Here is a 27,880-nt window from a genome sequence, read left to right as displayed (position 1 = left end):
TATCATGCCCTTGGCATGCAGAGGCTGGGAAGAGTGCAAGCTTTGGTAGCTGGACTGGGAGCACTTTCTGTGGCCATGAAAGGCAGACTGGGGTTGGCCATGGAAAGGCCCAATGATCTGGCCATATCTCTGCTATCCTTGAAGGGCTCCAGCGCTGAGTCCAGGGACGGCTTTAGGGCGGTGCGACCGGTGCCACCGCACCGGGTGCTGTCTTCCTGGGGGCGCCGTGTTTGAAAGTTTATTAAGCTTTGGAAGCACCTGCTGCAGCGTTTCTTTCTGCCGGCAATTACCAGGCCTCACATAAATGTCAAGATAACTCGTGTGATTAATTATCTTCCTGGAGAGAGATCAGCATTTTGTATAGTTGAGGTTTTGACTTAGGTGAAGTTAGTGCAGAGGGTTAATATGCCTGCTGCAAAGAACGTGTACCCAGTAGATTACAGAGTGGGTATGATGTAAACAGATCAGCAGGTTACTGCTTTCAAAAGAGACATCCTTTTGTTACTTTGCAATTTATAACTTAAAAGTCCTAATATAAGAATAGTGAGCTATTAACTTTCATCCCAGAACTGCATACACACTGCAAAGTATACATTATTAGAACATTGATTAATGTTGCAAAAAGGGTTAATTTGGCTAGGAATCGATTCTTATTATTAAAGAAAACTCCCAACAATGCTGTTTCTTTTTCGACTCTGAGTTTATGCTTCTCTACACCAAGCACTCTTAAACTATACTGCCTACCAGTACGGATGACGTGTGACTCCTACACTTTTAGCCCTTTGGCTTATGCAACATTTCCGATACACTGATTTACACACGCATGATTGATTGTCTCTGTGTAATGTCTGTGTGATGCAAAGTGCTCGGATACCCTGCACTGGTATGAGTGGCGCTATGTAACAAATTCAATGCATCTGAGAGAGTGTGGTTATGGAAACTTGGTCACTGTTAAAGGGTGACCGTGCTAGTGAGAGAATCCGTGGTGGAGGTGGCCATTCGGGGGGCGCCAACAAACATTGTCGCACAGGGCTCCACCAGCACTAAAGCCGGCCCTGGCTTGTCTTTGAAGAGACGGGAGCCATCACAGGCCATGTACATAAACAATACTTGGACATCCCTGGAAAAGCCAGTTGTTCTCAGCCAGGCATGGCACCGTAAGGCCACCAACAAAGAAACAGCAAAGTCCAGTGAGTCAGTCGTGTCCAGCCCATATTGAATCGTGAACTTCACTGCATCTCTCCCATCAGATATAGCCTTTGGAGAGTATGGCCCAGGACTCCTTCTGGACCATGGGCAGCACCTGCGCAACCGAATCCCATAGGGCATGGGAATAATGGCCCAAAAGGCACAAGGTGTTCACGGACTGCAGTGCCAGTCTGGTGGAAGAAAACATTTTCTTTCTTAAGAAGTCCAGCCTCTTGGATTCCCTATCCGGTGGAGTGGTAGCGAATGCATCAGGATCAACACAGGAGATGGAGACTTGAACCACCAAGCTCTCTGGAGTAGGGTGTTGTGTAGGGAAGTTCGGGTCCCCTGGGTGGGGCTTTAGTGGTAGGCAAACACCCTGTTCACAGGAACCCATGTGCAGGGTTTGGACCAAGTTCCCAGCAGGACATCCGTGAGGGCTTCATTGATGGGAGAAGAATCTCGGTCAAGATGTTAGTCTTGACTGCCATTGAGGTTAGGCTCAGGTCCAGGACCTCGGCCGCCCTTCTCACCACCATAGCAAATGTAGCCCCCTCCTCCATAGCCACGGTAGGAGGAGAGAGCATGCCAGTATCTGGAGAGGTGTCCAGTCCACTGGCATCTGCCAATACCTCACACCAGTCCATGTTAGGGTCTCGGTGCTGGTATTCTTCAGGGTCCAGCGACCCCTCCCAATCCTCCCAGAGTCCCAATGTATAGGAATAGGGTTCGGGCTATGGCTTGGAAGGCATGGCTGTAGTCAATGCCAGAGCAGGTGCCAGAGGGTGAGCCTCTGGCTCTGTATCAGACTCATGAGAATGAGGATGGCAGCGCCGGAAGTGTCGACATCGGGACTGGCACAAGAGAAGGTCAAAGTGGTTCAACAGGCATCAGTCTGGATCCATCAGTAGATCCAAGGGTTCCAACTGGAGTGGGGAATGGATCTGCTAGCAGAGAACCAGTGGGGACCCCTCCTGAACCCACGGCGCACCAGCAGGAATGGGATGCCGAAATATGAGGTGCATGGTCACATAGAACCCGCGTTGTTGGGCGGGTGTCGCTCGGGGTCCCAGGAACCTTGGGAGGCGTGGAGCCGGTTCAGGCGCAGGCTCAAGCGCAGAGCCAGGCCTCGAAGGACAATGCTCCCTTGTCTCATCGGATGACTTTGATGGATGAGGCGAAGTCGAATACCTCTTGAACTTCTTACTCTTCTTACGCTTGTGGGTCTTACTCGGAGACGACTTGGAGTGTGACAAGGATCTTGGTCTGCACAACCGAGCCTGGGACCTTTCTCTTGACTGGGATTGAGACCATTGTAGAATTGTACGTTGGGCTTCAAGGAGCTTGAGGATGCATGGTGCGGCAGTTGACGCAGGTCTTTGTGTCATGGTCGCGCTAGGGGCACTAGAGGCAAAAGAGGTGTAGGGGTCATCACCGAAATCTGCACCACAGGGCTTGACGCCAGCCTTTACAGTCGACATCCTTCCACAACAGGAGAAATATTTCAAAAATACTTCGACAACAAGTCGAAAAAGATCTGTAAAAAATTGACTGGGGGTAGTTCTTCCCAGATCTATGTTAACTGCTGCAAAAGAAAAGTAGTGACCTCAGCTCTCTGGGCTGGCGCCAATATAGGCACAGTGCATCTCACTTCCAATGAGGATGATGCCACGTGGAGCCGAACAATGCCACCTACCGCAGTGCAGGGGCACTGCTCAGGAAAAGGGTCCAGATCCAGTCTGACACCTGGAGATAATTCTAATGTAAGGAATCTGCAGCTAGAAGTCTCTATCAGATGTAACTATTTAAAAAGGCTGGGGTTTTAAGCACATTATAATGATAAAAAGGATGGGGATACTGGGGTGTTTTTCTCAGTGGAACCTGGTGTATTTCATTCAAATAACTTTCCTCAAGTTGACCCAGTACTCAATTTCTACAAACATTGTTGACCCTGGTCCTGCACTCTTTTTCACCTGCTATCGAGGCAACTCTCCCAAAGCTTTCTTTAGCAGCCAAACTAGCAGCATTGTAACACTACACACATCTGTAGTAACCACATTTGCTAAAAGACATACAAATGAACTGTTGGTGTCCAAAACTAATAATCTTTAATTCTGTCCGCACCTGTTCTTCATTGCTTCCTATAGTACTTATAGTAACATTGCTTGAAAATGATGATCCTGTAATGGTTCTACAAAGTCTGCCAAAAATGTTTGATTTAGGAAATATGAAAATTTGCTTGAGGAATTTATGTTTTATCTATGTAGCACATAGCTCTGTGCCTACTTCACAGAGGTAAGCACACAGGTAAATCCATGTCACTGCATCACGTGGGAAGTAGCTACGTGTTCTACAAATAGGGAGTCCCCAGTTATTTTATATTCATGAAAGCTTTGAATGGTTCGATTGGTGGTTGCCGAGGCCCAGTCCCTCCTTGGAGGGTGCAGGGTGTCCACAATGTTTACAATGTGGACTGAAGACCTTGAAGAGTTGATAGTTGTTAAGGCCTTCTTCAAGACAAAGGTGGTTAGGCTGGGTCCTTAGATGTGGGTGTTGCCATTCTACTGGCAATTGCCCATTACCCTGATGGTTTACACATGTGCTTTGAACTTAAGAATTGGCTTGGGTTGCTTGTCTTGCATTGCCTGACCCAAGATTTTGGCTCAGCCTTTAGTGTGTTATCAGTTTCCACAACGTAGTTGGGACTGAACCCCTAAAATCTTCGTACATAGCACTTTAACGTTGATTCGTTCTTCCACACGGAGCCTTAGGATATTTCGAATATCAGTTAACCTATTGCAGCAATTTGACTGCCTCATTCTGATTCATCTGGAGTTTGTGTTTTTTGTCATTCCGGAGAAAACGATATTGTAACAGTTACACAGCCATAGTTTCACAATTTTCTAATCATCTCCGCTCAGTAAATAAAATAAAAAAACAAGTTTTTTCAATTTCCACATGGATGCTGGAACTCTTTGCTGTTCTAAACGTCCTTCAAAATGTGAGCTGCCCAGTGTTCCTTCTCATCAATTGCTCTGTTTTGGACTCATTAAGCCATAATAGATATACATCAAGCACTCTAGCATCTTGCTTTGATGTGAAATGGTTATGTTTACGTAAATGACAGTATTTGTATGTCATTTACATCTATATGAGGTTTTGGGATCTATGTTGTTAGAACACTGGAGCACACAGTTACATGTAGAAGCTGAAAAGCAATGGTGATAGGGCAAATCTTTAGGCACCCACACAGCTGACTTTCCTAACTGAGGCTGTAAATGATATGATTCTGACCATCTAAATTTGACAGGAGGGAATATTTCAGCATTCTGTCTTTAACACATATTTACTTCTCCAGGCAGTACAGGATAATCTTGAATTTCACTGTATATTTCGTCCACTGTATAGTTCATTTCCGACAGGTAAAGTAACATAAGTGCTCTGGTGAGAAGATCTGAAGGAATGGATGACCCTACTAATACTACTCAACATCAATTATGTGCCTCTATTATTCTGTATCTAAAACCAGACAGTCAATAATGGTTCAAGCTATAGCAAGGACTTCTTTTTCAACATATTGTTAGGTAAAGTGAGATCCAAAACATGATTATAGTTTGTTGTCCATTTGAAGTCTACTGTTGTGTGCTTTTTAACAGCAGAATCATGATTCATGATTCATCACTTTAGTATGTAAAGTACTGAACAGTATTTGTGATATCAGATGCAAGCTGGTCCATAGGTTTCATCAGGACATATCTGGGCTCAGAGAAGGAAAACCGAATAACATCATCTGTCAAGCTAGGTGGGCAACACCAGACAGGTTACTGCTGTAAACCTCAACAGTGGTGCTTGAATTGGTAGAAGGGTAGCATAGGTGATTGGTTTTAGATGGTGATACAAATGTGTCATTCTTTTGTCACAAGGTAGGTTACTAAGACCAGGAGTTTTGCTTGCTGGTATACTGGGCAGTTATGAGAAGTTGGATTCTATGATTATACAAATATTAGACGTAGTTATCTTTCCCATAATATGTGCTGTACACTGCCTTTCCTTTGCCTGCAGACTGCCTTCTAGTAGCCTGTCATATGTCTCTTCCTCTTTTAAATTGTTTTTCACAAACATTCCCGGCTCTGACTCATTCTTTTTAATATACTTCTCATTCTTGGTTGAAATATTTGACAGCCTGGTTGCTAATTTCAGCTTCTTAAGTTCGGCCGGGGTAACCGTGTCAGATGCCTTTGTGATGTTTGAGCATAGGTGTTTTCACAGATTCAATCTGTCTTTGCATCTTCCATAGCATAGACCCAAATCTTGTTGAATACATTCTTACATTTGTGACTAAGCCTTACCAGTATTCAGGAGGGTTTCTGTATGCCGAAAGCTATGCTGACAGCAAACACAATGCGGATGAACCAGATTTGTGACTTCACAAGAAAGGGGAAGAGCAGATCTAGGGTTTGTTACTTGTTCCTTTTTCCTTACAGGCTGAGTGTACATAGCAAGTTGAGGATCTCCTCCAGGAAGAAGCGGTTCATTCCGGCTTTGTGATAGGCTTTGTGATAGATGAAAGCTAGAACTAAGGATGTGTCAGGTCTGGATGTCCACCACACAATCTACTCTTCAAAGGAACAACATGAGTATCCATCTACTACACTACACTTTAATCTTTCTCCATGGATCATCAAGCCTGCTTTGTTTGCCAACTCTCTCTGTGGTCTTTGAAACTAGCTTGTTAGCAGAATGCACACATGCCTCCTACTATGTTACAATATTGCATTGTAACTTGGGAGGATGTCTGGCAGCTGAACGTGTATTGATGAAACTGATCTGAAGTGATGTAGATGATGGGTTATTTGTGTTCTTCTTGGAGAACTTGTACGGGGGCATCTGGGTGGCTGATGTGTTGCATGTTTATGGAGCACAGGAGAATAGGTCTGAGGCATTAGATTATTGACCACTGCTGATTTTGGCATCTGGATCTTCTAAGATGTTTGTGAAACTCTTTTTGCTGAGGTTCATTGTGCAGTGGCACTGCTCCTATGCTTTAATACTTGCTGTGGTTTTGTTTGGGAAAGGCGTTATCCAGTCTCAGGGAGTGGGTGTTGATTTGTGTTCTCATGGAGGAGCATGCTAGTCTCTAGGTGAGGAGGCTGTACTGCTTGATGGGAAGCAATTTGGTATGAAGTTGAATTTGCTTAAAGAGAAAGTGCCTAGGCTAACTTGCAGGATTATGGATTGAATGCCAACCTCAAACAGAAGTTGTAACTGTACTTACCTGTGCAGGTGCAACAGTCTAACTAGCAATCTGACAGAGCATATAGTGCATTTGTACTTTTTCTACAATACTTTTGTGCATTCACTGCTATATAATGGCAAAATGAATCATTACAGATAATTTGGGAAGCAAATATGAAAAAAATAATAAAAAGGTATGTACCTTATACACATTCTGTAGGATTTTAGATCTCAGCTGGAACAGGGCACACAGTAATGCTAATATCCAGTAAAATAGCAGCACACATGAAGACTGAACACCTTGTATCCTTTCATACTGAATAATGAACGTGGCAAGGATCTGCAATAGATTGTTATAAACTATGTTAATACATTTTTTATATTGAAAGCACAAATTTAAATAACAGGGCACACTTCTCCAAATTACTTTAACATAGTAAGTCCAATTTATCATACTTTTCTAGAGAACTCTCTTCACATAAAGGAAGGCATCAATATACTGTACTAGAGGGCAATTAAATACCAATATACTTTGAGATAATATGTACAATCAATGAAAAAATTGAAATGCGCTGCCCTTTGTTTCCCCTGAGAACAAAGGAAATATTAAACTTACTAATTTCATGGTGCTAAAACAGTATGAAGAAATACTACCCCCTGCTATTGATGTCTTGCTATCGAACTCACTGTGTCATACTCTTGAGCACACAAAATATCACAGCAATCCTTGGATGAAACCAATAGCTAAAGTCGCCATCCACCACTTTTCAGAATCACCCCTGCCATGTGAGATGCCCACCACAGGACCAGCAGTTCATTACCTTTTTGAAGGGAATGACCGAACTGGTCAAGCTTGGACTTGATGCAGCAGAATATCACAGATGACAGAGCATCACTTAAAAGGGGTTTGTGTGGCCCAAGAGTTTTTACAGCGTGCTCCCTGTCTCTCTTTGGTAACTTCAGAAAACTGTGGATGACAAAGTGCTACTCAATGAAACAGAACCTTTTCTAGTGTTCTTTAGATGCCACCATACTGTTACAGAAACCTGTTTCTAAGCGAATTTGAAGAGTTCTGTTTTCAGCTGTTTTCCTAACCGCACATAATTTTGTATTAATATCAGATTTGGATTCCAGTCGTTCCTCGGTCCAGGGCATTGGACTACCAGGAACTGTCTCTATATGTGAGCCATTTAAAGAAGTGCTGTGTGATGAGGTGTACAGTCTATGAGTGAAGTGTCCCGGCTGATGAACACTCGTATAGTAAAGGGTTTAGGTTTTTGGGCTGTTCCTCCAGTAGGCTTTATAAAACATGCAGAGGACCGAGAACATGACCCTTGCTTCCATTATCAGACAGTTCACTGCTTGCAGCCATCTAGGGAATCCTACCAAACCAACACATTTCTGTAAACTAGACAACAGGCACAGGGCCCAAAACGTATTGTGGAGATATCAAAATTACCTATCACAAAACAATCTGATTTTTCAAGGGGGGTCATATGAGTTTTTTGTTCTGGGCTTGGCAGCCATCTTGGCAAACCTACCAAACCCACACATTTCTCAAAACTAGACACCAGGAGGAGTCCAGGGAGGTGTGACTTGTGTGTACCCCCCAAAGCTTTCCTGCCCAGAATCCCCTGCAAACCTCAAAGTTTGCTGATCAAATCAAATTTTTCTCACATTTCTGTGAGAAAAAGTTGTGGGAGCAATGGGTTGACACAAATTTCCTCCCACCCAGTGTTACCCCAGGTCTCCTGATAAAAATGGTACCTCACTCATGTGGGCGGGCCAAGTACTCGCAACAGGCAAGGGCCGAAAACGGATTGTGGCGACATCAAAATTACCTATCACAAAAACGATCAGGTTTTGCAAGGGGAGTCACATGAGTTTTTGGTCCCGAGCCTGGTGGCCATCTAGGGAAACCTACCAAACCCACACATTTCTGAAAACTAGAGTCCAGGGAGGTATGGCGTTCATGGATCCCCCAAGTTTCCGTACCTAGAATTCCCTGAAAACCTCAAATTTTGTTGAAAAAATCAAATGTTTCTCACATTTTTGTGTGGAAAAATTGTAGGATCACCGGACTGACACAAATTTCCTACCACCCAGCGTTCCCCCAGGTCTCCCGATAAAAATGGTACCTCACGTGTGTGGGTGGGTCAAGTACCCGCGACAGGCAAGGGCCCTAATAGTATTGTGGAGACTTCAAAATTACCTATCATGAAACGACCTGCTTTTGCAGGGGGGGGCACCTAGGTTTTTGGCCCCGGGCTCAGCGGCCATCTAGGGAAACCTACCAAACCCACACATTTCTGAAAACTAGACACCCTGGGGAGTCCAGTGTGGTATGGCTTGTGTAGATTCCCCAACAACTCCCCACCCAGTATCCCCTGCAAACCTCAAATTTAGCTGAAAAAAATCACTTTTTCCACACGCAAGTGTTTCGGTGCTCAGGGGGCTGAGATAGCCCCACGAGCACCGAAACAATGAAACTGAAACTAAGTTTCAGTTTAATTTTTATTGCAATGACGTCAGCACACCATGCGCACGATCGGCATTGCAATGAAAATGCAAATCGGCCTTGGGAGATTGGGGAAGCCAACCTCCCGAGGCCAATTAAAAAAAAGAGAAATCCCTCTGCTCTCTGCAGCAGAGGGATTTGGTGCCCCTGTTCTCATGACGGAACCATTCCGTCATGAGCACCAAAAGGGTTCAACAATATTTGTGACTACAGCTCAACCATAACCTAAGTTTTAATCCCCTCTAACAATGCTGTTTTCAATTAATTTGTTATACAACTTTAATCAATAGTTGTGGCTGCAAAAACACAGGTGACGGAGGTTACGGCACAGACTTCTGTAAAAGCATGGCTTTCATTTTGCTTAAAGTATCAAACTGTATTAAAGAAACATTCAGTGAAAGCCATAACGGCGCCTCCCTGACTGTATGTGTCAGTGGAAACAATACTTGCATACATCAAGTAACCCTGGAGGTCACGGTTTACCAGATATGCGATGCCCAGGAGCATTCCGCAGCAGCCTTGATCAAGTAACTCCCATTTAAAAGAAGCCTGAATGCTGGAGTAATCACTGCAGCTGGGGCACCCCTCAAATGGAAGGACAAGTTCGCTACAGAACCATTACAAGCCCCGTGCAGCATTATATCCTGGCATATGAGTGATCCACTTAACGTGTTCTCACAGTTTGTACCACTTAGAAACACTTCTCGATCCCAACTCCGGCATCGAAATCTGTATGGTAATACCCATGATTCCTTACCCATTTCTTCATATCTGCCTGCTTTTGTTCAAGGCACTACTGAAACTGAAAGGTAGTGACTGGTAGAGTTATGTGGCCATGGATTAGCCATTCTGTGGATGGTAATTCTGCCACTGTAAATGCCAATCTATCCAGTTTTTCGATGCACAGCATTGTATATTTTGCTCCCCTTTGTGCCATTTCTACCTGTTTATCTGGATACAGAGATATTATACAGGAGATGTTAGTCCTGCTGTGCTTCCAAGAAGCCTCATGCATAATGTATGAGATTCGAACTAGGGAAAAGCCCGCGTTCTGAATGCAGTGTCATATCTAGGTAAAAGCTCAGTCCCTAAGAACCGTTATGTATGTAATGTAGGGAAGAATATAGGTGAAAGGTTGCAATGTTACCTGCGCCTACATAGGATACCTATATGGAATATAACACAGGATGTGTGCAAGGTACACAGGAAAATGTTATCCTTCACTCATTTTAGTTTATGAGTGTCCAAAAAGGGCAGACATGGGCAAAATTTACATTAAGATTCAAATTTACATTTATTCCACCTCAAACAATGCTGCCTTTCAAATTCTTATGTTAGACAGTTTTAAACAATAGTTGTGACTGCAGAAACACAGAATGTGTGCAAGGTACATGGGAAAATGTTACCCATCACTTGTTTTTGGTTATGGGGGTCTAAAAAGTGACCAAGAGGACAACATTTACATTCAGCTTTAAATGTACCTTCATTCCACCGTGGACAATGCTGTCTTTCATTTATTATGTTAGACAGCTTTAAACAATATTTCCGACTGCACCTCAACCAAAACCTAAGTTCTTTTCCCCTCGAACAATGCTGCCTTTCAATTCTTTTGTTTGACAACTTTAAATAATAGTTGTGACTGCAAAAACACAGGATTAGTGCAAGGTACATGGGAAAATGCTACACTTCACTTATTTTAGCTCATGGGTATCCAACAAGCGACCAAGAGGGCAACATTTACATTCAGGTTTAAATGTTCCTTTACTTCAACTCGAACAATGCTATCTTTCATTTAAGTTAGACAGATTTAAACAATATTTGCGACTGCACCTCATCCAAACCTAAGTTTTATTTTCAACTTGACGGTGCCCAAAAACAAGATTTAAGGACAAACTTTTCCTCTGCTTTTAAAAATAAATAGCATTTATCCCTAGCTCAAGCACATGTTATCAAATTCAGGAAACTGCTTGCCTGTTATACACATACTCTGTCCATTCCATTTCCTTTGCGATACGAAAATGTGCTTCCTACCTATCTTTATTTGCCATTAATGTTATGGGGAAAATGTTGTGAATCTTTTTGACATGTGAACATTAATTCTGCACCATAATCGCAATAATTTCCATCAGTTTAAATTAAATAATTTTATAAATTATAATTAAACAGTCCTTTCCACTAAACATGATGCATATTTACTATCGCACTACCCATTATCTACTTTACTTATTTCCTACAACTACCCATCCCATTCTCTAATCTAAGCACCCTCAAACCCCCATTAAAATGTGCAGTGTTCACTATATCATAATACTTATTTCAGACTGCTGTTGTTCGTGTTGCTACTTCCCTTCCATTTCATATTTTATTTCAAAGCTCATACCATCCCACACACATTAATAAATAACAAAAGAATAATGGCTGTTTTATAGCAAGTTAAGATAAAAGTTTAAACATATCATAAACAACCACAGGGCTGTAAAACACAGCTAAAATAAAATAAACCAATAGCTCCTGCAGAGTCGGGACCTATTGGCTTTGCCAATGATTGCTTTCCCTGTGACCAAAACATATTTCCCAGTAAGAGTGCCCTTCCCCTACAACTCTACGAAATATGGGGGTAATCTGTTCACGTTCCTGTCCTGGAAAGGGGTTGCATCAGCCCTTGGCTGGAGTAACTTTAAGATCACTTTGAGGGCTGGGAATGTATTTCAGTTTGTGATATACACGTTTGTGGGCATTCACAAACTTACGAGGCAAATCACACCTTCTAGAGCCCATATCCGACACTGTGAGTGAATTTACTATTGAGGTATTTTCAATAATAAATGTAAGTTTTCACCTGAAAATACCATTGTGAGCACAACCCACAGTGCCTATCTGTTAAAGGTGTACTTTTTTGCCCCAGGCTTCACAAAATGTATGGCTGGCCTGCTCATAAAGCATGCACTAGAATGGGGTTTTTTGGTGGATTTAGCCGAATACTGTACCGTCCCAGAATCTTGGGGCAGGTGGTAGGGTCCAGGAGCAAGGGGCGGCCCAAGTGGTTTGTGGGGGTGGGGTCAGAAGGGTTTCTTATGGTCATTTCCGTTAGGTGCGAGAGCCATTTTAGCTTTTGGGTACACCCTGGCTGTCAGGGTCGGAGTGAAGTTTCCAGTAGTTAGTTGAATAGCTTTAGAGAGGTAGTAAGCATAGTGAAAATGTCATTGACGGAGAGCATGCGCCAGGCCTTGAGGATTCTGAAGGAGGCACGCAGGTTTGATTCACTGGCTGAGGGGGCCCTGCAACAAGTGGTGGCCACCACGTGGATTAGCAAAGTGGAGGTCAGCGGGGGTTGTGGCGGAGACTGTTATGGCCTGTTCGTCATTCTCCCGTAAAAAAAGCAGGGAGGGGTAAGTGTTCTGCGGGGCATGAGCAGCTCGACGGGCTATCTGTCTCGGGCTCCGCTGCCCTGTCGTGTTGCGACAGGCGGAAGGGGGCAAAAACCTGTGTGCGGCAAGCTTGGACCGCTCAAAGCCTCAGGGGTTGCTGTGTAGGCAAGGGCTGTTTATTATGGGAGAAATCGCAGGACAGTCAGAGCGGCAGCAGTAAGCGTTGCAGTCTGCTCTGGCAGAGGGTGGGTGTCAAGTGTAGGTGCGCGCCCTAGTCAGAGTAAAATACCTGTTGCAGGACAGGCCCTTCCAGTTGAAGGGCTTGTGGTGTCCAGGTATGGGCCATTGTCAGCAACTATGAGTTTGTTGGACGAGTCAGACGGAGTGCAGTCCGAGAGTGTGGTGACGCCTCTTGGCCCATTGGTGGAGGTGAATCACTTGGGGGTGGGGATTATGAACTTCAAGACCTGCCGCTCAATATATCAAATCTGCAAAGGCAGGCCCAGTCTCATGCTGGGGTGACGGAGAGGGAGCGCCACGAGGGGGAGAGCCAATTGAATTTAATGCAGTCTGTCGGCAGTGAGGGAGGAGGGAGACTTGAAGGTCCAGGGAGCACAGTATTAGGTGTGAGAGGGTAGGGATTCCACCAGAGGAGACCACATGGAACCAACCAGGAGTCTGTTTGGAGTAGTTTGGGTGGGATGGACAGCCACCAAAATGCTTAGGGGGGAACGGGGCATGCAGGGGGTTTCTGGGCAGAGAGGAAGTGCAGTTATCACAAGACAGTTGGGGGTTGTTTCTATCAACCGTGCCTGTGGCACATTCTAAGGTTTAGATGTGGGGAATGTGTTTCAGGGTGGGGGCCCTGGGAGGTGGGTGTGGTTCCAGGAGTGTCCCTTCAGTCGCACAGGGCAGGCAGGCGAGGAACAGTTTAGTGCCAGCCAGGGATTGAGGTAGGTTAGGCGGCAGCAGCAGTAACTTGTCAGCCGGGAGTGTCTGCTGTGGCCTGGCCACCCCGGTTCGAAGACAGATCTTGTATCTTTGTGGCTGGCACTAGAACGGCGTTGGACAACTTGGTGGAGAGGCAAGGACTGAGATCTGTGTCCCCCTTTCAGGAATTCGACCCTTCGCAAGACCTTTACGATGAGCAATTTGGTGATGGTGGTATGGGCGATGGCGAGGTGACGAGGCACAAGTGTGGGCTGTGTTGGTGCTTTGGGAGAGGATGAGTGGGAGCTAGATTATGGCTATGATGAATTGGAGGAAGGAGAAATTGTGAAAGATGAGGTGCGTGAGAGTGCATGCTCGGTGGCGCCTCAAGAGGTGTGTCGGGGATGCAGTGAGATTAACTGGCGGGGGAGTATTGGTGTTTTCCAGCAGCCTGTCATGGTTTCCGCATTGGCTGGGGCAGTGCCCATTCAAATAGGGGCAAGATCAGCGTTAAGATGGATTGCTTTGGTGCAGTCTCCGTCCCTGAGGCCAGGTAAGGAATCTTGCACAGCGGGCACTGCTGCTGGTAGTGGATGTGAGGGTGCAGACGGGGGCAGGCAGATAGTGCAGGGGGAATCTGGCATTTGTTTGCTGATGGGTATGTGCAGGATCAGGGTGTGAAACCGCAGGAATCGGTGGTAGAGTCTGGGACAATAGGTGAGGACAAAAGTTCAGGGAAGAAGGAGAGCAAGGAGGTGAAGCATAAAAAACTGCCATATAAGGAGATCACAAAGCCCATGGGGGCCCATTTAATGTAGACCACCTAAGAATGCATATGAAAAGGGGAGTGCATGGAACTTTTTAAACTCTTACATAGGGAGGTCAATCAGTCAAAGTTGGCTTTATTTCGATATAAAACATATCTTTAAAAGCAATACAATACATCTATTTTTAAAAAGAAAATAAAAGGCCAATTCATACGAAAACAATTATGCAGGTTCAAGATACGAATGGCATAGATAAATTACATAAAAATTCCAATTTTTAAAACCATAATTAAACAACATACAAAAGCCTTTTTGATCTGCTCGACCATGCCCACACATAGGGAGGTGTGGGCGAAGGAGGGAGAGTACGAGTTGTCTCACAGGCCAAAGGTGCCAGTCAACATTGAAAACTGGACAGCAGTTTTTCTTATTTATGTGAGCGTGTACTGCACAAAATACCCAGAGAGTACCTCGATGTAGTGTGAAAAGGGCAAGTTATGTTCAGTGAGTGGGCATGGGTGCAGGACGACAAGGAATTTTGCGCCCACCTCGCAAATGAGGATGGTATTTGGGGGCAGCTACACAATGAGTTGCTCCTTCAAACGATGACGCCAGAACACCCTGCTCCATCGACTTACACAGCGAGTGGCTGGCCGGTTATTTGCAAGCCCTCTCATGGGCATCCCACCCAGACAGGTGTGGGCGGGACAGGAAGGGGACAGGCGGGAGTGTGCTGGTCCTACAACAGGGAGAAATGCTTGCAGGAGTACGAGAAGAAAGAGATGAATGCTCCAAGTGTGGCGGGAAGCATATGCTCACTCAGTGAGGACCGCAAGAGGTTGGGTTTGGATAGCAGGGTAGCACTGGGTGTCAGTGAAAAGGTACCTGCGAGCACAGTAGGGGCAGAACCCCATTGGAAAGAGCCCGTACACTAGTTAAGGTAGAGCGGCTGCAGTATTGGGTAGGTTTGTTGGGGACGGAAGGAGAAAAGGAATTGTTGTCAGGTTTTCAGTTTGGGTTTAGTGTATGCTAAGATGGTCCCAGGGTGCAGCAATGAATGGATAATCTACAGTTTGTGAAAGGGCAGGAGAAATTGGTCTGGGGCAAATTGTTGAAGGGAGGAGGGAAGGGCTATTTCATGGCTGGCCTCTGGAGAACGTATGAGTTTCCCCGATTGAGGTGGTCCCTAAGAAGGAGCTAGGGGAATTCCTTATGATTCATCATTTGTCATGGCCGGAGGGCTGGTCGGTCAATGATTTCATTCCTGTCACGTGTAGCAGGGTGCTTTATGCATCTGTGGACACAGATGTTCAGTTGGTGAATACATTTGGCTGGGGTACGTTGATGGCAAAATGTGATGTGAAATTGGCGTTTTAGTTGCTGCCAGTTCACCCTGAGGACTATGAGTTGTTGGGAATGAAATTTGGGGGACTGTTTTTTGTAGACAAAGCGTTACCTATGGGGTGTTCAATTTCATGTTCACTGTTTGAGGTGTTACGTTCATTTTTGCTGACACTTTTCACATATATGGCAGCAAAGGAGGTTGTGACACACTATTTGGACAACTTTTTTATTTTCTGTGCTCCGTAGTCATGGGAATGTCATGAAAGTTTGTTGTTGTGTCAGGATTTGATGCAGGATGTGGGAGTACCCTTGGTATCGGAAAAGAGAGTGGTGCCAGTGCAGGTGATTATTTTCTCGGGAATTGTGTTGGATTCCCATTGGATGGAGATCAGATTGCTAGAAGAGCAGTGTAGTCTATAACTTCTGTATAGGATGTTGGGCAAGATCAAGGTGCAGGTGAAGGACATACAGGTCCTGCTAAGTGATTTGCATTTTGCAACCCTCCCACACAGGGGGTGCACCACAAGGACGGAGTGAGGGGGGATTTGCGGCTATGGCAAGTATTTCTGAGTGAATTAAATGGTATTCCCATTGCGGAACTGGGGTAGCAGGTGGACTGGCCTGTCGAGCTGTTTTCAGACGCAGCGGGTGGCCACGAATTTTGACTCATTTTGCAGGGGCTGTGACTGGCAAAGAGCGAAAGAGTGTCCAGAGGCATGTAGGTGGGGGGGGAGCATTGCCTTTCTAGAGTTTTTCCCATTGTTGGTTGCAGCCCGCTTGTGAGGGCGCTAGTTCGCTAACAGAATGATTGTGTTCAATTTGGACATGTCACTGGTGAGCATTGCCAACCAACCGTCAGTCAACACAGGACCCAAAGTTTTGGCAATTGTTGTGTGTTTTTGTGTTAGAGTGTTTGCACATGAATGTCACTTACAAAGCACGACATACTGATGGAGTAAATAATGAAATTGCCAATGTTCTGTCTCATTGCCAGTGGATGAGGTTCCGTAGGCTTGCACCATGGCCAACGACAGGAAGACTGCGGTGCCATCTCAGTTGTGGTCCGTGGGCAAGAGTGCCTGATACAGCTTATCCATGGCTCATTGCCAGAGTCTATCCGCAGGACGAATGGGCTTGCACGAGATGAGTTTGTGCAGTCAGAGGCGGTGTGATGTAGCGGGTCAGATGGCAGACGAGGCCGGCAAAATGATGAGGTACTTTTCATTATGTCTGATTCACAAGGGTTTGTCTGCAGTCCTTGTTGGGGGGGTGTGAGCCGCTGGCGGGGAAAATGGCCAAGCATATTCTGGAGGGCTGGTCAAGAGAGAGGGGCATTGGGCGAGGATGCAACACCCCATCACGATGGACATATTGAAGTCAGTGATTGGAATGTCGCTGCATGTGTGTAGGGATGATTGGGAGGCACTCTGGTTCTCTGTGATTATGGTTTTTTTTTTGTGCATTTCGGGTCACAGAAGTGGCCAGCTCAAAGGGCCAGGTGGGGATTCGTTGGCAGGATGTCAGGACACTTACCGGTGCAGTTCAAATTTTGGATCCCATAATCGAAAATGTGCCAGTGGGGCAGGGGCAGCTGTGTGATGATGACAGCGCTTGAGTATGAGCAGGTTTGCCCTCCAGGATGGTGGGTGGCATTGTGTCGGCAAGAGTCATTTTGGCATGTGAAAAAGTATGAGTTTTTTGGCGTTGCAAGCTTTGGGGGTTTTACCGAATGCATTGGGCGTGTTGGTGTTTAGAGCCCAGGATTTCGGGACACACTCATTATGTATCGGAATGGCGACGGAGGCAGAGTGCAGGATTTGGACGGCGTCTGAGATTAGGCATTGGGGCGTTGGTGATCCAATTGTTATCAGTACTATTTGCGATTTGGTTGGGTTTTTCATGATTTGCATTAACATGATCCTTTTTCTCCTAACTTGAATCGGGGGCCCAGGGAGTGGGCATATTGAGGTTTAGATCAGTGGGCACTCATTTGTAAAGTGGGCAGTGAGACATGCCGAAACCGGGAGAGGAGGATGACAATTGGGATGGTGGTGCAGCTAAAAGGGATTGGAAAGTTGGGCATGAGGTGGCACAAACTGTTACCCAAGTTACATTCACTGGTGAGGGGAAGCTCCTGTGCAGACGCCCTGCTTTTGTAACTAGGAGAAAATTAGTTAGTGCATTTAAAAGGACTGGCGCTGGTAAAGAGCATAAAACAGGAATAATTTGAAATCTAAGCGTAATGGTCTGGGGCCACCAATGTCTTGACTGAGTTCATGCCGAGATGAGTCTGGTGCAGGGAAACGAAACCTGGGGCTATCAACAGAGCACATAGGAAGGGGATCAGAGAACTGGGGAAGTTTTGCAAGGCAGAATGTTTGGGTTTTCTTGGACACAGTGATATAAAATACGAGATGATGGAGTTTTTTCGCGTTGGTGGGGTACGTCATTTATTGGGTGGAACTGTATTTGATGCAAGTGTGGAACATATTGGTGGAAATGTTGCATTTGCCGGTGAGAATGTAAATGTTTAATGTGGGGGGGACAGAAAAACTTGGTGGTTTTTCTGGTGGAGGTTGGTACACAAGTTAAAAGTTATTGCAAGAAACATCGGTCATGTTGAGACCCACTCAAAGGGGAGGGGAAGGGGAGTTTATTAATGGTGTGAGATTTCAACAGTTGTGTATGCACCAGGGTTGGATGAGGGGAATTTGAGTGAGGAGAGTTGCGATTGGATTTTAGTTGGTTTGGTTTGTGAAGGGTTTCTTATGGGAGGGGGAGGAGGATTTGGATAGCTATTAAGATGTATAGTGAGGCCTGATTGAAGTTTAGTATGTGAGGTGTAGAGCCAAGGTTGGTATAAAGCTTGTGAACATGTTTCATGAAAGTGGCCTTTTCCACACTATCGTTCTTGGATAAGCCATTCCGCCCGATAATAACACCACGACCCAGTGAGCCCTGTTACAAAACAGTGGTGTGAATGCCTCATGATCACAAGGCTTAATTATGTATGCTGTTACTCAGCATCAATGCAGTAACAGTGCTGTGCCTTGTGACCCTGTACACAGACTCTTTCCCTATGCAACTGGAAGCTTTGCGCCTGCAAGGAGCGGAGCTGCTGTTAAAGATACCATGAGGGGTGCCATACAGAGCATCTTTCTTGCATGTCAAAATGGCCTCAAGTGAATGGCACCACAGTTCTACATCTCAGAGAGAAAAACACATCCAAGGTTCTCGCTAGCCTTCCCTGAGGTTTTCCCCCCAGATGCAGAAGGGCAGACAGAAGCAAGAGAGCGCCAAGTTTGAGAGCAGTTTTGTGGACTCTGGAAAGCGATTCTTCAAGGCACTGCAACTGCTTTTATTCCTCAACTCTCTCTCCTTCTAGAGAGAGTTTACAAGCATCGGTTTTCCTACTTCGAGGAAGAGAGGGCTGTTTGACCTTGCTCCACTCAGCACCTACCACACATGTGCCCGGGTCGGGTTGGAAACAGCATCAGGCCCGGCCACCCCAAAACAAAGTTGCTCACATTCTCGGATCGCAACCTTTTGCAGAACATTGCTTACAGGGCACAAATCCTTAAATAAAGATGCGGGGGCTAACCAAGTTAGCCAGTATGCAAGTGGCATCATGACATGTGACATCACAGCACATGACATCTTGGTGCAGCACCATAGGAAGTGACATCATAGGAAGCAGCATTATAACCTATGACCTGACGAGAAGTGACATCACAAGAAGTGACATCAGATCTTAATACCTCAGACATATATTTAGCAGGTCTATCATGGGTATGTTTGAGCACATTTCAATATTTAACAAAATAGATTTTGCATCGGGGTTGTACTAGAAAAGTGACAACCCTGACGCAAAATCTGAGCCTCAACTTATAAATTTGTTTTTGTAAAACTCTGCCACAAAGAAATTGGCAACAAGGAGAAAAATGGCAGCAAGTCTGTTCTGCTTAATTTTCTGCAAAGCTTGCATTTTGAAATAACTTATGGGGTTAAGGCACCTGCTGCAGAGATCTTTGTGTACCCAGCAGTGCTTAATTTGTAAAATATTAAGTGCCAGGGCTCTGACCGGGAGGCCACTGCAGCTTACACCACCCATTGCCCTTGTCATCGCTGCCAAAACAACTACTAATCATCTCTCTCACATGTAAATGCGACAGTTCAGATTATTCCAGGTCCCCAAAGCTAAAGGAATGGATAGGGAGGCAGGTATTAGCAATTTTAATGTATATTGTAGTCCTAAACAACCGTTGTTCTGCTCATCTCTAAGATAGATGAGCAGCGCCACCATGTGGTAGACTGTTCTAGGTATGTTGTTGACAATTAGGTGCCCTGCCGAGCACCGGAAACCAATTAAGTGCCGGTGCTTAGCACCGGAAAGCCCCGGCTCAAATTAAGCACTGGTACCCAGTAAATCTCAGGGCATAATCATAATGGTAAGATAACTCTGGAGGTTAACACATTTGCCCGAGAGATCTGTATTTTCTCTGGTCCCAAAGATTTGAATCAAAGCATCATAGAGGGTTAATGTGTCTCCTGCAAAGCAATTCATCTAACAAGCAGATGCCACTATAAAAGAAATCAAACAAAATAGTGGTATTTAAATTGTTTTTTGTGAAAATACTGGGACAGACCAACAACACTGGCATTCTTAAAGTGCATGCGCATCTCTTCTATACAGAGACTGAAGAAAGTCAGCACTATGCCTCTCTTAAGTACCTGTACAGTTATAACAAGCTGTGGGCCTTTGTTTCGCCTCCATTGCATTTGCATCCCGGTGTCATGCTCCAGGTAGCTCTCCGCCAGTATACTCGAACAAAGGAAAACCTGATGGCCCCTTACCACCAGCCTTTGTTTTGGGCCCAGCTCGAATTTAAAATAACAAAGCCTGTCACCGCCTGCACACTGCTGCTCTGAAATGAAAGCAAACAAAGTGCAAGTGCGACTGAACGTGTCTCGGTATCTGAAAATGACACCGGACGAGTTCCGCATTTTTCAGTAGGGCCCAACTTCATGGCAGGGTGGACAGCGTCCACCCTTTAAAAATAGTGGGTGGACCCCATCTATCTGCGTATACCCCTGATTTGTGCGCTGATTGCTTATTAAGATGTGGTCAACGTGTTCCACTGTAATGCTGCGTGCAAACGGGGGCAGGGTGAATAAGTGTAGGGAGGTGGTCAAGGTTGTGGCTAAACAAAATGAAATATTTTGTAAAGTTTATCAGCCTTTCATCTTCAGGTAACCACATATAAAATAACATACATTATGAAACCTCTATTAGTTAATGCACTGTAGAGGTCTGTAACCAGAGGGATCACAGAATTGAATCCTGGTTGGTGCAGTGGAAAATAATGACTTCTGTATGTATAGTGCTACGAAGTCCCATTCTGTGACAGAGAGCACTGTGAATATGTAAGTCAATATTTTAAACTTGCATCAACACAGTAGATGATAGGCTGCTACAAAATGCGCAAAAAGGTTTAAGATAAAAAAGGGCTTCCAAAATATAGATTTCAGTAATTTTCATGCTGTATGTAGTACATTTTATATAACTGTCCTTTAAAAAGACACACTTCACCGCTCAGCTGGTAACTCCCTTGTAATACCACTCAAAAATAATACATTTGTGGTATTCAGGAAGCCTTACATGTTTCCACCAACTAAAGCCTATACCTGCAAGCATCCTTTACATTTGCAGATTGACCAGTTGCACACTTTACTTTCTTCCAGGGAAGCAGGCACCCTGGCCAGAAGGTGTGTTTATCTGGCTTCCACTCTCTCGGTTGCACAGCAGAGAAAAAACACCCTGCCTTCCACTTCAGTTGAAGAGTTTTAGCTGTCGGTAATTAATCATCCTGAGGTAGTGGACTTTTCACAAAAAATAGAGGAACTGTTTTTCGTAAATTAGAAAAAGGGGCAAGGGGTTGGTGGTCTGTGTCCGAGTGCGATGGCAGCCTGAGCCGACTGCTTCATACCTTATCCCTGCTAGGATGGGCCCTACATGTTGTTGCTGAACATAAAGCACCATTCGTGCAAGGGGATTGTAAGCGCTTCCCAATCCACACTTGCAGCTCACCATATCCCCGTAACACAGAGGAATTCACAGGCTTTACCCAGCTCTCTCTTCATATCACGCAGAAACAAAATGGCAACCGTAATCAGCACTGCTGATAATAATAATGAAGGCGGCTGGGGCTACGGATACATGAACAGTGGTAAGGGCAAGGCGGGATCCCCATTTCGACCACCTGACCTGCGGGGAATCCCTGCCTCACCCCAACGAGTACTTAACAACATAACTGCTGAACGGACAACTTGCGCCGATGCCAAGCCTCGCTTTCCCCAACAACTACATGACTACCGGGGTGCAGACAATCGACCTCAGTGCCACTCTGAATAACATCACATCTGCGTGACGATGGACGTGGGTGCAGAAGCTAGACTGTATACGACTTTTCTAGATTATGTAAACAGCTGTCTGTGTTGGCATCAGGGAGTGCCACCCACACCCTGGCAAACCATTAGTGGTGTATTTTAAGCCCCTTTCTTAGGCATCAATATGCACATAATTAACTGTCTGCTACGTTTTTATGACGTCCATAAGCATGTTTTCATTGCTCACACTGCCAGCTTTGAAGCCACCTCGGATTAGTAGTCTACCCTAGCCAATCAGTAAGGGCCGAATATCTGGGATGCTTTTGCAAACAGGTCTCTGGGAATCTTTGCCAAGTGGAATCAGTGCCATCTTCAGTCTCTCAGAATCACAGCACCATCTGGCTGTTCTGTTTCTCAACATCAATCTCTAAAATATTGTTAAACAAAGATATTGTAACCAACATGTTGAGTACAACAGTATTCATTTTGAGAGCCGTCTATATGAAACTTAAATATCGACAAGAAAAATATTGACATTCTAAATATGTATAACAACACTAAATTAACGCTAAAAATTTAAGCATAAAAATAGTGATAAAATATAGTACAAAATGGAACATGCCATATTAATATATAACAACTCCCTCCGCAGAGAATATACATACAAATATCAAAACTAAACTTTGAAACATATGAAAAACATACATTACTTTTTACCAAATAAGGAATTGCCCCAACATAATTCAAACACTTTACTACTAAATCAATCACATTCAAAAGGGCAAGAGTTAACAAAGAGAAAAGCACCAGCAATTCAAAAGGTGTAGAGAGAATGGCAAAGAATAAATGTGCGCACCTACCAAGGAAGAACGATACCTTTTACTCTAGCAGAGAGCAGAATTCCAAAATGAGCAAAACATAAGTATACCTTTTTTCATTTACAAAAACACTTTACTAAATGTGAAACTTACTTTAATATAAGACCATTTATTAGAAAGAGTAAAACTATATTTTTTCTTCACCTTGATTCCCACTACAGAAACATTATCATAAAAGACAATGTAAATATTATACTGCAAAAGAAATAAAATTACAGCTATAACTGAATAGTTTAACATCTAAAAGTTAAATTGAGAAGCAAAAAGTTAGGTAAAAGATGGAATTAAATGTAAAACATTAAAATAACTAAAATATAACTTCATGGATTTTTTAAAAACAAATTGCAATAAACCTATTTAAATCACAAAGAGACCCCAACATGCCTCCAGAGGCGAGATTTACCAACTCACAAGAAGGAGACCCCCTTTTATCCTATACACTTCAAAAATTAGTGCACTCACTCGAAGTGCACACAGTTCTATTCAAATGTATGTTATGGGGAGCTGCACCAATGAACAGCGAAATTGAAAATGATAGAGAACATAATCACCCACACTCCATGGTATAGACTGAAGTTCATAATATTGTACAAGACTTAGAAGATGCTTCCACAAGCTCCACAGCTCCAAGTGGACACATAGTAAAAAAGATTCTCCAACAAAATTCTGGCCCAAGTCACAGGGCAGCTGCCTGCTGCTCCTAACCTTAAACACACTGTATCTTGCAAAAGGACAAGAGGCACATAAGCAAATCTAGCCCCCAAAAGATAACCAGAAATAGATATTCCATCCAACCGCACTCGCACCAGGAAAGAGTTTATATTCCACGAAAAAATTAACAATGACAAAAAATACTTCTTTTGCCACTGCAACCAATCTCTTGACATTAACCAAGGCACTTATTTGGTTGATTGATAGGACATTCAAAACATGTCCACCTATTTTCATTATTATACTTTTTCCTTTTTGGTATTGCTCGTTTTTTAATCATATATATTGGTAATTAGATGAAGATATCAAAATATCAAAGCAGAAGTATTCATGCCAACATCACAGCTACCAGTGCTTGCCTCCTGAGACAGTGTTTTATACTGGTTTGGGCTAGGGGACTTGGCAACCTACTCATCTCCAACAGTTGGCCCCAGAAGCCTTTCAACACTATGGATTATGCTGATTTTGATGATGACATTTAACATTACATAGTAAGATTTTAAACTTTCCTCAGCAGCACCCTCACTGGTGTATATTGGTGTCTCTTTATCCTGGGTTTGCGCCGCACCACCATCCCCCAGCTTACCTGGTTAATATAATTTGCGTAGCTATATTGTAGCCCACACATTGCACAATCTTTGCTAGCCCTCTGTACTGGAAATTTTACATTGTGCCTAACCTCACATGCTCCTAGAATGGCCGATCACAGGGGCAAATAATCTAAAGAGATCAGAGACACTAAGGATACCAAAACCACTCTTAAACCTGGCATGACAGAACCACCTCTACTGGACTCACTGGTCAAATCCAAAACAGACTTGAGTGCTAGCTTAGACATTATACTACAAAGACTTGGTGCCCTGAATAATCTAGCCCAAGATACCAAGACAAGCACTGACGCTATGCACCAGGACACACAGGCATTATGCGATGACCTTAGGAGCTTAACAATGGAGGGGGAATCAGCAACAGTGTCTTGGAGGAGTGTAAAATTCATGAGTTGAGATCCCATCCTTGTCGCCAGTGTAAAATTCATGAGCACACGCTGATAACAGGACCACAGGAAATGTAGGTATTCGAACAGCGAAGGTTTATTTCAGAATATCAGCATAAGGACCCCAGCCACAGCTGTCGTCCAACAGATGTCCACACAGTCTCCTTGCAGGGAGCTCAACTTAGAACTCTCAGAGCAGTGACATTCTAATGCATGTCACGAAGGTAAGAACCATTGCCTAGAAGGAGAGGGGGTGAGGATAGCTTGGCAATCTTCCCCAGGACAGAGGATACCTCAAGGAGTCATCTTCATCAGGGAAGAACCATGCATAAGTGACAACCCACAAGATGAATGTGATTGCATGAGAGATGTCGGAGCTTGAGGACCACTATCATAAAGGCAACCTGCGGATCTTTGGTCTTCCTGAGAATGTGGAAGGTGACGCAAACTCCTGTGCTGAATTTCTGGAATCCTAGACACCGCAAACCCTTGGGATTACAGATGACAGAGACTTCAAAATAGAGAGGGCACATAAAGTCCCATCTGGCAACCCACGGAATTGCCGTGCCACCCCTACTTCTAACCCATGGATAATGATCTTCAGACCTTTGCGTTATCATCGCACCAAATAGATCCTATCTAACATGAGGAAAAACCAGCTCACAGAATGGAATTGCTCTAGGATAACTATTGCTCAGGACTACCCCAAAGAAACAGTGACCACTCATGAAAGGATTCTTGGCACTCCACCAATCATTGAGGGATCTCTCCATTCCCTTCGTGTTTGCTGATCCTGCCAAGTTCTGCATTATCTTCAAGGGAAAAACAATTATCTTCACGGACCAAGGAAACTTGCAATTGTTCATAGACTTTTCAACCCCTTATGGCTGGTGCATTTCCTTTTGTTTTGTCTTTTTTCCTTATGCATCTTTTTTTTCTTTTTACTTTCTTACTGCTTCGGACTATGCACTCAAAAAAAGTGCATACATGTTGCTGCATATGGTGCGACTTCGGAAAGTTTCATGGTCGCTACTAGGCTTCATCACCGGTTGGGTTAGAACACTCGGAAGCCATTGTTCATTGTTATTCAGACTGTTAAAGGCTATGTTCACAGTTACCTTTATAGGCTAATCTTTTCAACGTTGTCCCCCTCACACAGAGTTAGTGTAATGCAGTGTTCCTCTTTACCTGGGCCAAATAAGTCTCTTGTTTGTTTGGGGAATCAGGCAAGGGGTGACGGTTTAGGATAGGCCTGCTCATGGCCAATCATCTCCCGTCTAGATGAAAGGAGGCGAAATACGAGTTAGTCGCATTTCTTGGGAGGAGTGTGGAGTGGGTGTTGATTATGTTTTTGGGGGGTTCTATTCTCTTTTTGTGTTGGTACTCTTTTCTCTACATATCCTATAACTCTGCTCTTGCTCTCCAATCTTTCCTCTACACTACAATATTCAGCGGAACTACTATACCATGTTACATAAATGGTTTAAATACTATGTCCATGTTTTACACCCATGCACTAACTGTGCTCACACCCGGGCATTTGCCTTAATTCATATTCCAAGGTATGCTCATTCATGAAGATGGATGTTATACTCCTGCATACCTCCTGTGTATGTCTACTTTGCTTACCTCTCTCAACATGCAGAGCTATAATGTCTTTGCTCATTAGAATACTCTCACTAAGCACCAAGGGCCTGAATCACCCAGTCAAACGCAAAATGATAGGGGACTATGGCAATAAGTTAGAAGGTGCTATCATTCTATTACAAGAAACACATTCAAGATGTTACATTTTATAGTACGTGATTAGTGGAAATTGGGCTCTCCCCAGAAATACAGAAAAAGATAGGGATTCTCACTTTAGTATCTACAAATCTGAAATCACAATGCTTTCCCATATACACAACCACCAGGGCAGATGGCTTATATCGAGAGCAAGTAAGAGAAATACAGAGTTCCTTGTCAAAGGTTACACCCCGAATGACAACGCAGTGGAATTTAGGAAAGAGCTTGATAAACAACTAGCAGAGTTGCCAGATGACCTAGAAGGGATTCTGAGGTGAGATTTCAATTTCCCTAAGGATGGAAATCTGGACAGATTATTTTGACATAGATTTTTAGGTAGCAGATCACATAAACAAATGATAGGTACTTGGACAAAATATTGAATCAGGAACATTGAGCTACATTAATATATTGTGACACATACATATTGTGATACAGAAATATTGTTGACAAACATTGATTTTTAAGGTAAGTAATATTGTTTTCAAATATATATGTTTTGTTAATATTGTGTTTAATAATATAGTTGTAAACAATTATCTTTATGTTTTAATTCATATTTTAATTGTATATGTAATATGTTGTTTGTATGATTGTTGTTAAGGTTTTTAAATATAGTTTGCAATTGTAAGTTATTTATCATTTTAATTTGATTTTTAATAGTCATTTATACTGTTTCAGCGGGTTGGGTACAGGTTGGGAAGTTTATGAAGTACAATTAATTAATAATTATTTTGTAATTCATAATTATTTACCTGATAATTATGTAAATTGTGCAAATATTATATTTTTTAAGTTATATTTTAGGTGCAGGTTGTTGAATTTCTAAAGGTATAGGGTGGGAGGCTAGTTAAGTAATAGTTAATTACAATATAATTTATCAGTAATTATTTAATTGATATTTAATCATGTAAATTGTGTAAATATTATATTTGTAAGTTATATTTTAGGTACAGGTTATTGGGTTTGTAGGGGTATAGGGTGGGAGGTTGATTAAGTAATAATTAATTAATAAGTAATGTATTAGTAATTATTTAATTATTAATGAATTATGTAAATTGTGCAAATATATTTGTAAGTTATATTTTAGGTGTGGGTTGTTGAGTTTGTAAGGGTGAAGTACTTTCCCTACTGCTGCACAGACTGGAGTGGGAATAGTACATTTTTCCCCTCCTGAGTCCAATGCTTTCCCTACAGTTGCACAGACTGGGGTGGGAATAGTGAGCTTTACCCATTCTTAGTTCAACGCTTTCCATACTGTTGCACAAACTGGACTGGGAGTTGTATATTTTACCCCTCCTGAGTCCAAAACTTTCCCTAGTGTTGCACTGATTAGAGTGGAATAGTATATTTTACCCCTCCGCAGTCCAACACTTTCCTACTGCTGCACGGACTGGAGTGGGAATAGAAAACCTTACCTCTCCTGAGTCGCACTGTACTATGGCCATCATTATCGAGGGGCGGCTTGCTGTTGGAGCCCAGTCGGAGCTCAAGGCTTGATGTGTGGGCCTCCTTGTCTGCCCCATCCATGAGAAAAGGCCTGCAATCCGTGAAAAGGGAAGGGCAGCTGCTTGGACTGGATACTGCCATCTGGTGCCATTTGCGGGGCCCTTAAACTGATTAGGACAGACTGCTGTGTGGGCTGGGTCCCCCCCCCGAGACAGAGGGCTGCCTGGAGGCCTCATCGGCACTTATTGCTGGCCCTGTGAGGTCTTGAGGGCGGTGCTGGGGACCGGGCCTTGGGTGAGAAGCTGCGGCCAACTTGGAGGTCTGCC

General features: G+C 43.9%; 1 protein-coding gene across 1 annotated transcript in view; it reads right to left on the bottom strand.

Moving 5' to 3' along the window:
- Positions 1–27,880, bottom strand: part of LOC146789753 (multidrug resistance-associated protein 1-like) — a 621,679-nt gene that overhangs the window by 436,099 nt on the left and 157,700 nt on the right. The window contains exon 4 of the mRNA XM_085632086.1: positions 6,626–6,763. Coding sequence (XP_085488212.1) covers positions 6,626–6,763 — 138 coding nt within the window. The remainder of the gene's footprint in view (positions 1–6,625; positions 6,764–27,880) is intronic.

This window comes from Triturus cristatus, chromosome 10, assembly GCF_964204655.1.
Source record: "Triturus cristatus chromosome 10, aTriCri1.1, whole genome shotgun sequence".
Lineage (NCBI taxonomy): Eukaryota > Metazoa > Chordata > Amphibia > Caudata > Salamandridae > Triturus > Triturus cristatus.
This window is presented reverse-complemented; position numbering and strand designations above follow the sequence as displayed.